Source organism: Vulpes lagopus, chromosome 22, assembly GCF_018345385.1.
Source record: "Vulpes lagopus strain Blue_001 chromosome 22, ASM1834538v1, whole genome shotgun sequence".
Taxonomy (NCBI): domain Eukaryota; kingdom Metazoa; phylum Chordata; class Mammalia; order Carnivora; family Canidae; genus Vulpes; species Vulpes lagopus.
Window position 1 is genome coordinate 952,129 of NC_054845.1, and position 12,839 is coordinate 964,967.

Consider the following 12,839-nt stretch of genomic DNA (forward strand, 5'->3'; position numbering starts at 1 on the left):
GTGGATGCCCCTCGCAACCCCCATATTCGCTTTCCCCTCACGTACCTGTTGGGGGGCGTACCCCCTAGTTCCTGTTCCTTGGCCGAATCCAGGTGGTCAGGTTCCGGTGAGTTGGCCTGCAGTCTGCCTGCCTGGGGCCGACGTCCTGGCTCACCCTGTGTCCCACCTCAGCGCGGACACCTCCGCTCTCGGGCTCCCTCAGCAGAAACAGGCTTTTGGCCCATCTGATCTCATAACAGGAGTTTGGCTTCTCAGTGAACTTTCTTTTGTGTTCCGAGATCTTAGGCAGCCGCTGACCGGTGCTCGCCTTGCTGCTTGCCCGACGCCGTTCCTCCCAGCGCCCAGCCAGGTAACAGCGTGCGCCTAGAGCCAGCGTGAGCACACATCCCGCCCGCTTGGCCACGCCAGGCCCTGTCGCTGCTCGGTGGGCCGCGGTCTAGGTGTGACCTCCCATAGCAGCACAGCATGGTGTCGCTGTCTAGTAAGGGAGCCACCAGGCAGGGGCAGGCCCGTGGTGGCCTCGTGCTGGCCGGCCGGCCCGGCGGCCCCGTCCTGCCTTGCTGTCCTTGGCGGCCTTGTCTGTGTGGGGGGTCAGGCGGATGCTGTGGCTTCGCTGAGGCCTGACGCCGACGGGGGACTGGCGCTGCGGTGGGTTCGCCCTGTGCTCCCTCCTCACCACCACAACCCACCCCCTCCGCCTCCACGTGGTTTTTGCTGAGAAGCCAGAAATGGGCACAAAGCCACTTACGCAGACCGCCCGGCCGTGCGTCCCCTGCTGTGGCCTGGCCCAGTGTCTTGGTCAGCGAGGTGGGGATTGGTAGCGGGTGGGGCCTGCAGAGGGGACTTGGGGAGCCGTGAGGGGAGCCCTCGGCCCTGGCCGTCTTCCTGTCCCGGTTCACACAGACCTGGCGACACACTCGGCTGCTCTGCCCAGTGGTTTCAGAATCCCTGAGGTAGAGCCGGCGTGGCTGTGACCGTTCCTGAGAAGCGTCCGCCTCCAGCACGTGTGCATCCGGATTCCGCGTCGGGCCACCGTGCCCCGTGGCGCCACCCGCCCGACAGACGCCTCCCTGGCCGCTGGGCATGGCACGGCCTCCACCGCAGCCCCTGGAAAAGCGAATGGCGATCCCCTGGGAAACCTCCCTGGGAGAACGGACAGGATCGAGCTGGCAGGGGGCCCACAGCCCTTCCTGGGAGCGCAGACCCCAGCCCCGCCGGGACGGGGCAGGGCTCGGGGAGAACGCCCGCCAGCACTCGGGACCTCGGTCAGTTGGAGCCGTTGGTGGCCTTGGAGGTGGTTTGGGGCCTGCGATGTGTCCCTTGGGAATTCCTACGTGGCGGTGTCTCTGCGTGGCTGCGTTTGGAGACAGCCTTCCCGCGGCAGCCGGTTGACCCCAGGTGATCCGGTGGCCCGCTCTGGCGTGACCCACGGCCGTGGGGAGGAGAGGCCAGGAGCACACACGCAGAGGGGAGCACGCGAGGACATGGGAGGAAGGCGGCGGCCCCGCTGGGCGAGGGTCTCAGAGGAGCCCCATCACGAGCCAGCCGGCCCCCCTGGGCCCCCGCGCCGTGTCCCCCCATCCTTGGCAGATGGTCCCTCAGCCCCGTTTGGCTGCTTCGGACAACGTGGAGCTCGCTCGCCGCCAGGGTAGCTGAGACCGCGGGTCGCCTCCGAGGGCGGTCCCCGGGCGCTGGGGCAGAGCAGGGACTGTGTTGTCTGACCCACAAGTCAACGGCTGTCTGTGTCCTTTGACCAGGGCTTGGGGGACACGGCCCGCAGCCGGTCCTTCACCTCCGGGCCCTGCCGCCCGCCGGTCAGTGTCCTGGGGGTCCCTCCTCCGCCCCCACCTGCCTCCTAACACCACCTCGGCTCAGACATGGGACACCGGGAACGCAGCCCCGTCCTCTGCAGCAGGACAGGGCCTTACGCACTTGAGCCTCCTCCTCTTACCACGTCACCTCCCGGGCGCTCGCCGACTCTCCACAGAGTGTCTTCTCCCAGACACCCTCCTGTTCTTTGCCCTCCTGATTCTGGCTCCTTTGTCAGCCGTCGCCCGCTTGTTCCCCTCTGCTGTGGCCTGGCGAGTCGACACCTGGGAGACTGTTGTCCCCTTTGGCTTCAGCCGGGATGCTCCTTGAGCCTGCGTTTTGATGAACTTGCTTAATTCCCTCAAACGTAGCGTAGGTCAACTAAGACTCTTGAGGCCTTTTTAAAATTCATTCCTGTACCAAATGCCAGTGATTCTTGTCAGGAAATGGTAGGATTATTATAGGAAATATTTAGAGGCAACAAGCTAAAGAATGACTTAAGACCAACGGAGGCTCAGACTTCACTTTCACCTTTTCTTTTTCTAACAGAAAAAACGGAAGTATCGATAGCTGCACAAAACGTAGGTAAATAAAGTCTTCTTCCTCCTTTAGCTCTTCTGACATACGATACGGTTCTTACGCTCTATTCTACAGGGTGGGTCAGTGGGCAGCTACGCTTGCATAGTGACAGAAGCTTAGTGGCGCGGTGTCTCTCTTGGTGGTCCTCTGCCTGGGCTGGGTCAGTGTGTGAGTGCCGTTGGCTCTTTGAGCATGTGGCATTTGTGCTAACCCTTAGTCCTCTAGTGGGATAGGCCTGTGGGGACCCAAGAAGCCTGTTACCTGCTTGTGTGTATGTGTTGAAGATGCATTGCATGATGTTGCAGGATGTCCCAAATAAACCACAGGCAGCTCTTCGTTGAACTGCTTGGTCATAAATGACTTAATATGTATCTTCAACCGTAGCCTATTAACATTAATCACAAAGGGCACCAAATATGGGCAACCATTTTTTTTTAGGATTTTATTTATTCATTTATAACATACACATAGAGAAAGAGAGAGAGGCAGAGACACAGGCAGAGGGAGAAGCAGGCTCCATGTGGGGAGCCCGATGTGGGACTCGATCCCCGGTCTCCAGGATCACACCCCGAGCCAAAAGCAGGCACTAAACCGCTGAACCACCCAGAGATCTCCGGGCACCCATTTTTTTAACTATCCTAGTTCTAAGTCCTTTTCGTGGGTCAGCTTATTCTTTCACATACCCATCTCTTATATACACACACATAAAATTATAAGCATAACACGTGCGTAGTTCCTTCTTGTTCACCATCATACCCCTGGCACTTAGCGCAGTGTGTTTAGTATTAGTTGAGTGAGGTTCTATGTAGAGTATCCATATTTTCCCTCTAGGGAGTGAACGTTTACGGGCATGCAGCATATGCCAAGCACTGGGGATCAGAACCAGCCAACGTGACAGGCAGCTGACCTCACCCGGCGTGGAGCATGCATAGCTGGAGGACAGAGAGCAGAGCACTGGGCCAGACAGGCTGCAAGAAAGATGTGCTAGAGTGGAATCTTGTTTCCATCAGAAGCGTTGATTCCAAGGCTCCCATTGTGTTACATACACTTTGTGATGAACCCCAAGTGGTCCTTGCCGCAAATAAGCACTTTTCATAAGGCTCTCTCTACAGACTGCCATTTCCTTTGTCCAGAAGAATACAGTAAGGGCAAAGCTGATTATTTTATGTGCTTTTCTTAACTGTTGATGTGTCGGTATGGTTTAGTCTTACCTGATTGCACAATTGAATCTTTTGAATTCAAAAGATAGAAATGATACTGATTACTAGCTAGGATGTCATATTGTTTTTAAGCCAAAATAGAGATCCAGATAATGGTCCCTTCAGGTTGGAGAACTATTGGTCAAACATCATACATCATTTACTGTTTATTTATCGCTACATGAGGCATAGTGCCTGAGTTCTATTCATTCTGTGAGAGAGTAGATAGACGCATGGGAAAATATGCAAGAAGTACTTAAGATCTCCGGTCACATCCATCTCCCAGCCCTGGGACAGTTTCCCAGTCCTCCTCCCTAGAGACCATGGCGTCATGACGTTCAGTGTGTCTTTCCAGAGATACTCTGTTCATACGTAAGTGCACACACACTTGTATGACTCTCCTTCTCTGACATAAACGTTAGAATGCTCTGCTTACCAGTCTGTTAGGGATTTCTAGCTTGCTTTAGATGGCGGCATCAAGGAGTTTGCGGTCGGCTGATGATAAAATCTAAATATTATAAGACAAAAATAGAAAAGCATTTTGCTAAGTTTTTGATACAGGGTCAGACTCTTTTCTTTGAAAACATCCTTACTGATTGGGGTTAAACCAAATGCATACTCTGTGATCTCAGTCAGTTTTGGCTTCTTTAATGTGGAACAGGAACTTTAAGATACTTTCAAAACAGCCTGAGAGCTGAATTCTTCTGGTTTTTTGTATTACTTTAACCCGGATTTTTTATAGTTGTCTTTCTTGTGTCTAATTTGACGGTTTCTCTTTTACCTTTTAAATCTTTATTGTTACATGATTATCAGAAATACATTAGCTGCACAGCCAAGGAAGCAACCCACAAAACTAGGAGACAACGTGGGGCCCGGGAGCAGATGCTGGTAAACGACGTGCCCAGTGAAGGGTCCGTGTCCAAACATGAAGAGCTGGCAGGCCTGACACCAGAGGGTCGGTAACGATCAGGAAATGGGCGGAGGCCGCCCGGATGGCCGGCACGAGATGCTCCCCTCACTCGGCGGCGGCAGCACCATGTGGACCCGCCACCTGCCGTGTCGCCTGGCCCTGGGCAGACATCCAAAGCTCGGGAAGCAACGGATGTTGGTAGGCGCGTGGAACGGGGGGCACCGCGGCCGCTGGGACCGGCCGGGCGCCGACGGGGACAGTGCGGGGCGTCCCCAGGCAGAAGCCGTCTTCCCGCGCCTGCCGTAATTCCCTCAGGTCGCGTCACCCCGCACCCTCTGGGTGCGCTGACCTCTGCCAAGGCCGGGCCGCGGCCTTCATGCCCACGTGTGGGCCCGAGGAGGTGGCAGTGGGCGGCCCTCGAGGCGGGACCCTTGCGGCCTCCCTCCCTCCCTCCCCGCAGGTGGGCACGCCCCGAGGCGGCTGGACGGCCATTGCTGCGTTGCCCACGTTCGGGGCCTTGGGTGTGCGTCAGTGGCCGTGGGTGTGCGTCGCGGCTGTGCCTCCTGCTGCGCCTCTTCCTGATGGGTGCCTGCGGCCGCGAGGCAAACACCCAGGAGGAGCCGAGGACACGCGGCCCGTGGAGAGCCCCGCCCCAGGCTTGGCCCAGGGCTCCTGAGAGCTCCTGAAGGGCGTGAGGGCCGCGAGGGGGGCTCCTGAGGGACATGAGGGCCACCAGGGCTCCTGAGGGACGTGAGGGCCATCAGGGCTCGTGAGAGCTCGTGAAGGGTGTGAGGGCTGCGAGGGCTCCTGAGGGCTGCGAGGGCTCCTGAAGGCCGCGAGGGCCACCAGGGCTCCTGAGAGCTCGTGAAGGGTGTGAGGGCTGCGAGGGCTCCTGAGGGCCGCGAGGGCCATCAGGGCTCGTGAGAGCTCGTGAAGGGCATGAGGACTGCGAGGGCTCCTGAGAGACGTGAGGGCCGCGAGGGGGGCTCCTGAGGGCGTGAGGGCCGCGAGGGCCGCAAGAGGGGCTCCTGAGGGGCATGAGGGCCACGAGGGGGGCTCCTGAGGGACGTGAGGGCCACGAGGGCTCCTGAGGGCGTGAGGGCCACGAGGGCTCGTGAGGGGCGTGAGGGCTCCTGAGGGCATGAGGGCCGCGAGGGGGGCTCCTGAGGGGCGTGAGGGCCACGAGGGCTCCTGAGGGCGTGAGGGCTCCTGAGGGCGTGAGGGCCGCGAGGGCTCGTGAGGGGCGTGAGGGCTCCTGAGGGCGTGAGGGCCACGAGGGGGGCTCCTGAGGGCGTGAGGGCCGCGAGGGCTTCAGACGGGGGGGGGGGGGGGTGCGAGGGCTCCTGAGGGGCGGCTGGGAGCGCCGGCTGAGGAGGCCGCCCGGTGCCCCGGCCCTCCGCCCCCTCCGCCCCCACGGTCCACAGCACCCTCTTTTCCTGCGGCGGCAGCTTCCCGGCCTGAGGAGCACCGCGGACCCAGGCCTGAGCGCCGCCCGCCGCAGTGGACGCGGCCCCATCCCGCGGCGGCCTTGGTGTGTTGCCGGGTCCGTGGGTCGTGAGGCGGGGGGCGGTGTCTGAGGCCGACGGCGTCCGAGCCTCGCGGGCCTGGGTGCCCAGCGGGCGTCCGTGTCTCCCAGGGAAGCGCTCGGAGCCCCGCGCCCGGAATATCCGGGACCCCGAGCGCGCCGCTGTCCAGTGCGCGGACACGGCTGTGCATGCGGCGGGAGAGGCCGCGTCGGCGTGTCCCTGCCCCGGGCGTGCTGCCGGGCGCGAGGTCACCGGCTGGGCGCCCAGGACGTAGGTCCCCGCAGGTTGTGGAAGCCTCCAGCCTGGGGCCAAGGCGTGGGCGGGTGGCTCCTCCGCGACCCTCCTCCTGGGCTCATCTCCGGTGGTCGCAGGGTCGCCCTCCTTGGGGTCAGGCCTGCGGCACCGCCCGCCCCAGCACATCAGCCGTGGAGGGCACTGGGCACCGATGTGCCTGCATCCTGCCGCCGCGGTGCTTCGTGGGGCGCCGTGCCCGAGTCACCGCTGGATCCGCACCGGGCGCAGGTGTCACTGTCCCTGCCGTAGGAGGGACCGGGGCGCAGGCCGTGAAGTGACGCGCCTTGCACAGCTCCTGGTCTGCTTGTTCTCTAGGGCCTCGTGTGGCCCTGAAGGCCCGTGAGCCATGAGGTTAGAGACGTGGGACGGAAGGGAAGGGCACCCAGCTGACAGCGCTTGGCTTCCGGTGCACGTGAGCCCGAAGGGCCCCAGCAGCTGCGCGCAGGCACCAAATTCCACGGGGCGAGGTCTGAAGGCTCAGCACAGCCTCCCCCTAAACTGCGCTGACCGTGCTTTTGGGCCTGGGCCTGCGCCTGCGTGCAGTGACCATGGCCATGGCGACGGAGAAGGGTCTCGAAAGGTTCAGGACGTGCAATATCAACACAAGGAAGGTGTTTTACCAAAATTTTTGGAGAGTAGGATTATGGGAAAGTGTGCCTGGGAGCTGCCTGGACTGAGCTAGAGCAATGGCTCTTCACACCGGCTCCGGATCTGAATACACTGGGAAGTGTCCCAAGCGCGATGCCTGGACTGCCGGCCGCGAGGCCTGGACGGCTGTTGTTTTTAATGATTACCTGAGTGGATCTGACGTGTAGCCAAAGTCAACAAGAACTAATGAATGTGTCAGGGGTCAGCATGCTGCAGCCCTGGGGCCAGATCTGCCCCACTACCTGTTTTTGTATGGCCCAGAACTAAGGATGGTTTCTGTACTCTTAAGTGGTTGAAAAAAAAAATCAAAGAATAATAATATTTTGTGATGCATAAAGATTACAGTTTACCCTTGAACAACGTGGGTTTCAACTGTGAGGCTCCACTAATAGATGTTTTTCAATACAGTATGGCAAATATATTTTCCTTTTGTTTTTCTTAATTTTTTCTGTAGCTTATTTTAATAATGTAATATATAATAAAATAACGTATAAAATATGTGTTAACTGTTTATGTTATTGGCAAGGCTTCTAGTCAATAGTAGACTTTCTATAGTTAAGTTCTGGGGGAGTCAGAAGTTATGTGTGGATTTTCTACTGTGCAGGGGGGCATGAGCACCCCTAACCTCTGCATTGTTCAGAGGTCAACTGTCTGTGAAATTTAAATTTCACTGTACATAATTCAAATTGTACTGGAACACAGCCATCCTTGCTCATTCACGTGTGTACTATCTGCAGGTGCTTCTGCACTATGGTGGCGAGGGTGGGTAGCTGCAAGAGACCTGCAGAGCCGAAACTTTACAGGAGCGGTTTACTGACCCGTGGGTTAGGCTGTGTCAGGGTCCTCAACAGAGCTAGGTTAGAGCCTAAGAAGACCTAGGTTTGTGGAACTTGTATGTTTGTGCAGTGTATCTTGCACTGTAATTTCCTGTGGGTTTTTGTTTTGGTCTTTGCTGTTGTTTCCTAGCAGAGGGACCCCACCCCGGTTGATGATCTGTAGTAAGTCTGTTCAGGAAACTTTTTATCAAACAGGATTGAAACACAGACTTTTTTCCTTAAAACATGAAAGTGCAAAGAATATAACGTCCAGAGAATACTATAACCCAGACTTTTTTAATACTGAAGTTCCCCTAAATCCCTTTTAATATACATTTCCTATCTCATCTCTGCCCCTCAACCCTTTTTTGTTTTTCTCCCATTCTTCTGTTCCATATTTGCTGTTAATACAAGTTGGATGCCTCAGAGCTTTCCTTTCCTTGATTCAATGTTGGGAAAAGAGAACAGTGTTTACTGGAATGATTTTTTTTTTTTTTAAGATTTTATTTATTTGTGAGAGACCCAGAGAGACAGGTAGAGACACAGGCAGAGGGAGAAGCAATTTATTTATTTGTGAGAGACCCAGAGAGACAGGTAGAGACACAGGCAGAGGGAGAAGCAGGCTCCATGCGGGGAGCCCGACAGGGGACTCGATCCCGGGACTCCAGGATCATGCCCTGAGCCAAAGGCAGACGCCAAACCGCTGAGCCACTCAGGGATCCCCTACTGGAATGATTTTAATATAAAAATATAGTTGAGCAAGATTAGGAAATTATCACTGTCATATTGGCTTATTTCTTTTACCTTCAAGTTTTCATCCACTTGAATTTTGAAACAAAGAAAAGCATTAAGATTAGGAAAATTAACAGAAAATGGAAAACAAACTAGAAAGGGAACTCCGTACCATCAGGCTGTGTCTTGTACAAAGCAGCAGCCACCATTTGCTTCTAAACCAGATTGTCCAGTTCAGAACGAGTATGTAACCCTATGCTTGGATGTACCCCTAAAGGCCTTTACTTTGTTTTTCTCATAATCTTGGTGGTGGTGCTTGTGAGGGGGGAAAGTGATGCTGATGTATATTTATTAGTTTGGTAAGCATAGGATTATATCGTAGATTTATTTTTAAATAGTGAAGATGTATCAGTTGAACTAATAGGAACAAGTATTTGATTTCCAAATAGTTTATTATTCATCATTGGATGATAGTTTTTCACGACCTTGAGAGTCTCCTTGTAAAACTCCTTGGTGTTTTGGGGACTGCATGTGAGACCACATTCATATTCACATTCTCATTTTTATCCTGTCCTGCCCCCATCCTCGTGAAGCAACTATAATCCCAGGCATATTTACCCTACAGCCACCTGGAAGGAGGCCAGTAATGTCATTACAGATGGCAGTGTGCCCAGACTATCTTTAAAAAGCATTGGCTGTGCTACTAATTAAATTTCAGGAAGGGTGATGTTCACTTTTATATTAAGTATTCTGAAAAGACTGAGGGCAGATATGTTAGAAGCAGTTTTCTTATTTCTAAGAGTTCATGGTTAAATTTAGTTGTTCTTTAGCTTCCTGACTCCTACGTTTAAACGCTCTGGATGATGGATGGTTTGGGCAGGGGAAATGTACGTAGTACTTGCATGTTTTATGTCTCCTACAGGGCCTCAACTTATTTCCCTTTGTTTTTTGTTTTTTGTTTAAAGAGTTCTTTACATTGGTCTGGCCTGCAATACAGCTCGCTATATTTATATTTCCTACCTGGAAAATGCCTGGACTGTTCTCCCCATGGAAGTTCTTCAAGGTAAGTTAACAGCTGGAATTAGAATTATTTTTTTCTACCTGACTGAGCTATGACTACGTAAAAGCTTAGTGACCTTGAGCATCTGACTCTGAAAGGAAGGGCAGACCTACTGTTTTATATGATTTTGAAGTGGTTGTTAAGGAAGAGGTGACATCAGGGGGGTTGGTTCTTCGGTTACTCTGAGTACTCTGTGTTTGTTGAGTCAAACAAAGCTGGACTTGTCCCACACCCCGGTGATTAAACAGAGAGAAAGGAGCTCTGGAATAGACTTTATGTACAATTGTTAAGTATGTATATCCGAAGGTAGTTTTAAGTATAAAAGGATTTATTTTTTAAAGATTTTAGTGTTTGTAGGTTAACTGTATTCATCAACAAAAGGTTGTCAAAATTATTTTGTTCCTTCAGCTTTTATCACATCTAGTGATTTACAACTAAAGCTTTACAGTCAAGGTATTCTTTTCCCATGAACCTTTCAAATAGGTTCACATATCCTAACCAGAGTTCTTTTCTTTGCTTCACTGGACTGTTTTCCCTTCAACAGATAACTGAAAAGAAATTTCTAGGAGGCTCTTGCCATGTGGCTTGAGGGCAAAAAAAAGCTGGATTTCTGTACAAAGCTCATTGCCATATTAGCTCATACATACAATCTAGACTATATACTGAGGACCTTTGTTAACTGCTTGGCTGAACCATTTGGTGGTTGGCAGGATGATTAAAATGAAGGTTCAGGACAAGATTATCAGAGTTGAGGTCTTCTGGGATGGCCCAGGCTCCTCAATCATTAATTGTACTGAGCAGTCTGTGATGATACAGAATTTCATTAGCTTTACAGACGCCATTTTCATTTTCCCTAAACCTGAGGATACAAGTACAGCACAATCAACATAATTTCTCATCATGACATCTAAGATGACTCATTATCATACATCTAAACAAAATATACACAATGCAGCCCATTCATCAAATCCTGTTGTAGCAATGGAAGAAAACTATCCTTTTTGAGAGGAGATACAATTTATATTCAGATTATAATTATGAAATTTAAATATATACGTACTCTAAATAAAGGTATTTTACCAGGCCTGATGCCATGGTATAATTGGTGAAAGGAGATTTCTGTTTATAATAGAAAATGGAAATTTAGGCTTATAATAAGTTATGGTTTATAATTATTAGAACTCTGGAAGAGCCCTGAGGTAGAGCGCATACTTCAGCACTGTGCCATTTAAGAGTAACAAAGCACTAAATAAGGACTATAGGAAAGAATGATGTGATAACAAGGTGAATGCAACACAGTTCTTAGGATTTCCCATCTCTGGTCCTATTTTATGAGGCAGGATCCTTGCCTTACTTAACTGCTTTATTTATTGGTGCCAGAGTGTGCAGAGTCTATGTTAAAAAACAAACCCACTAACTGGTATGGCCACAGAAAAGAAAAGATATTGTAATAATATATACATACATCTTTTTCTCTTCTTAATTTAATACAAATTCCATGGAAGAGGACATATATGACTTAAGAGAGCAAAAGAGAGCTTTTTCAATAAAATGGTTAAAGGAACAACACATTTTATAAGAGGAAACAAATAAATGCTGTTACGAATCAAAAAAATTTTTTCCTATTATTTTATTCGAGATAAATAGCTACAAGAGTCAGGCAGTAGGCTGGGACTATCCTAAATGCAATAAAATGTAATAAAAAAATAATATATTAACTTAGGCCCCAAGGCCCCACCGTCTGTCCTGGAAGCTGGATGTGTAACCACAAAATTACTAGTGTGGTAGAGTCAGAGAAACGTGCCAGGTGCAGAGAAGTAGCTCCCTGGCAGGAGTGGGATGGGACGGGAGGTGCTGCCGAGGTTCCCCAGGGAGCTCACGTCCGGGCTGCGTGCTGAAGGACCCGTTGTGGTGCAGAGCAAGGCCAGGCGCTGGGGGCCGGGAGCGGGGGCTGCCACCGGGGCGGACAGTGGCTGCGGCCGGGGGGCTGGCCATGTGCCATCCACGCAGGAATTCGGCCTCCCAGGGGGCCGCAGCCTGTACCCCGGTGGCCTCTTTTCACCTGTGCCAGTGGAGGTCGAGTTCCTGGCCCGAGACCAGGAGGGCCCAGGGGTGCAGCGCCTGCGTCGCCGGGCCCGACCCCCGAGAGCCCCAGCTGAGCCTGGAGGACAAGTGCTCCCCAGGTCCCCAGCTTTGGGCACAACAGAAGTGAAGTCCTGGCCCTTGCTGCCCCACATGCACAACCCAGAAAAGGGTGGCGCAGCCCCATGGGGTCAGCCCCGCACTACGGGGCGGCTTCTGACCAGGGAGGCCTGGCCCGTCCAGATGCTCCCCCTGACACGTGTCGTCCGCACGACCTTAAAGCCTTGGGACTTCGGGCAGCTCTCCTGAGGCCGTGGAAGGACAGAGGCCTGAGGACAGGCCAGGCTACCGGAGCCCACTGTCCAACCGACCCTCGCCAGACCCTCGGCGGGAGCCCTTAGAACCATCACCAAGCCCCCAGCCTGGGGAAGGGGGGAGGCTGGGAAGGCGGCCTTCGGGTCCCCGCGACACCTGGCACCTGCACCCTTTGTTCCACCGGGGCCTCACAAGCCGCTCTTCTGGAGGCCTCATACACCCTGAGAACTAGTGTCCCCTCATGGCCACAGAGGGGGAGACACCACCTCACCCCTCTGGCCCCCGCCCGCCTGTAACAGGAGGAGTCCTTGGCCCTCACTCCTCTGAGCTGCGCGCCTCCACACTCACCTCCTGGCCTCCTGGCCTCTGGCCGTGGTGGCAACGGTGAGCGAAGGAAGCCGATGGAGCCCGTTTCCTCCTGCCTGGGCCTCTGCCAAGGCGGCTCCGTGGTACCCCTGGGGCATCGAGGGGATGCTGCTGCCTACTGCTGGGAACCGAGGCGGTGTTTCTTTCCCAGGGTCAGGGTCCTTCTCCCGTCAAGTGGCCGGTGTTCTCGCAGGCTCGGCCCTTTAGCAGTCCAGCCGCGATGGGCAGCAGGCACCATGCGGGGCAGCAGCAGACACACCTGCCCGTGAGAGCCAGCAGTTTATTTTAGAGAGACACAGGGAGTCTAAGTCCCTAGAAGTATTTTGCGTGCAGTAGAGGAGGTGTGAGGGTTTATATTTATTTCTCAAGATCTCGTTTTCAAAAACCCATAGGAATTTTCTCTATTACTTTTGTATAAGAAGCATTTAAACATTCATGATTATAATCGGGTATCCGTACTTCACTACGTATAACGAATCAAACCCAGATTTGTTATGCTCCTCC

At 53.4% G+C, this 12,839-nt stretch overlaps 2 protein-coding genes across 8 annotated transcripts in view; one reads left to right on the plus strand and one right to left on the minus strand.

The window, feature by feature from the left end:
* Nucleotides 1-12,839, plus strand: part of MFSD6 (major facilitator superfamily domain containing 6) — a 67,318-nt gene that overhangs the window by 38,081 nt on the left and 16,398 nt on the right. For 6 of the 7 annotated variants that reach the window (XM_041736985.1, XM_041736988.1, XM_041736983.1 and 3 more), the window contains one exon: nucleotides 9,478-9,575. In XM_041736985.1, the coding sequence (XP_041592919.1) occupies nucleotides 9,478-9,575 (98 nt within the window). Of the gene's footprint in view, nucleotides 1-9,364; nucleotides 9,400-9,477; nucleotides 9,576-12,839 lie in introns of those variants that run through there. The other variant, XM_041736989.1, reaches the window with a different exon arrangement.
* LOC121480479 lies at nucleotides 7-2,814 on the minus strand. The gene is made up of 2 exons (XM_041736994.1): nucleotides 1,952-2,814; nucleotides 7-1,107 (listed from the first exon to the last, which is right to left on the minus strand). Exon 2 carries the CDS (start codon nucleotides 1,083-1,085, stop codon nucleotides 282-284), a length of 804 nt encoding a protein of 267 aa, XP_041592928.1. The 5' UTR covers nucleotides 1,086-1,107; nucleotides 1,952-2,814; the 3' UTR covers nucleotides 7-281.

Bases quoted from the DNA above. Each gene is read 5' to 3' on its own strand.
- LOC121480479 (XM_041736994.1), bottom strand. From the start codon at position 1,085: ATGCCCAGCGGCCAGGGAGGCGTCTGTCGGGCGGGTGGCGCCACGGGG.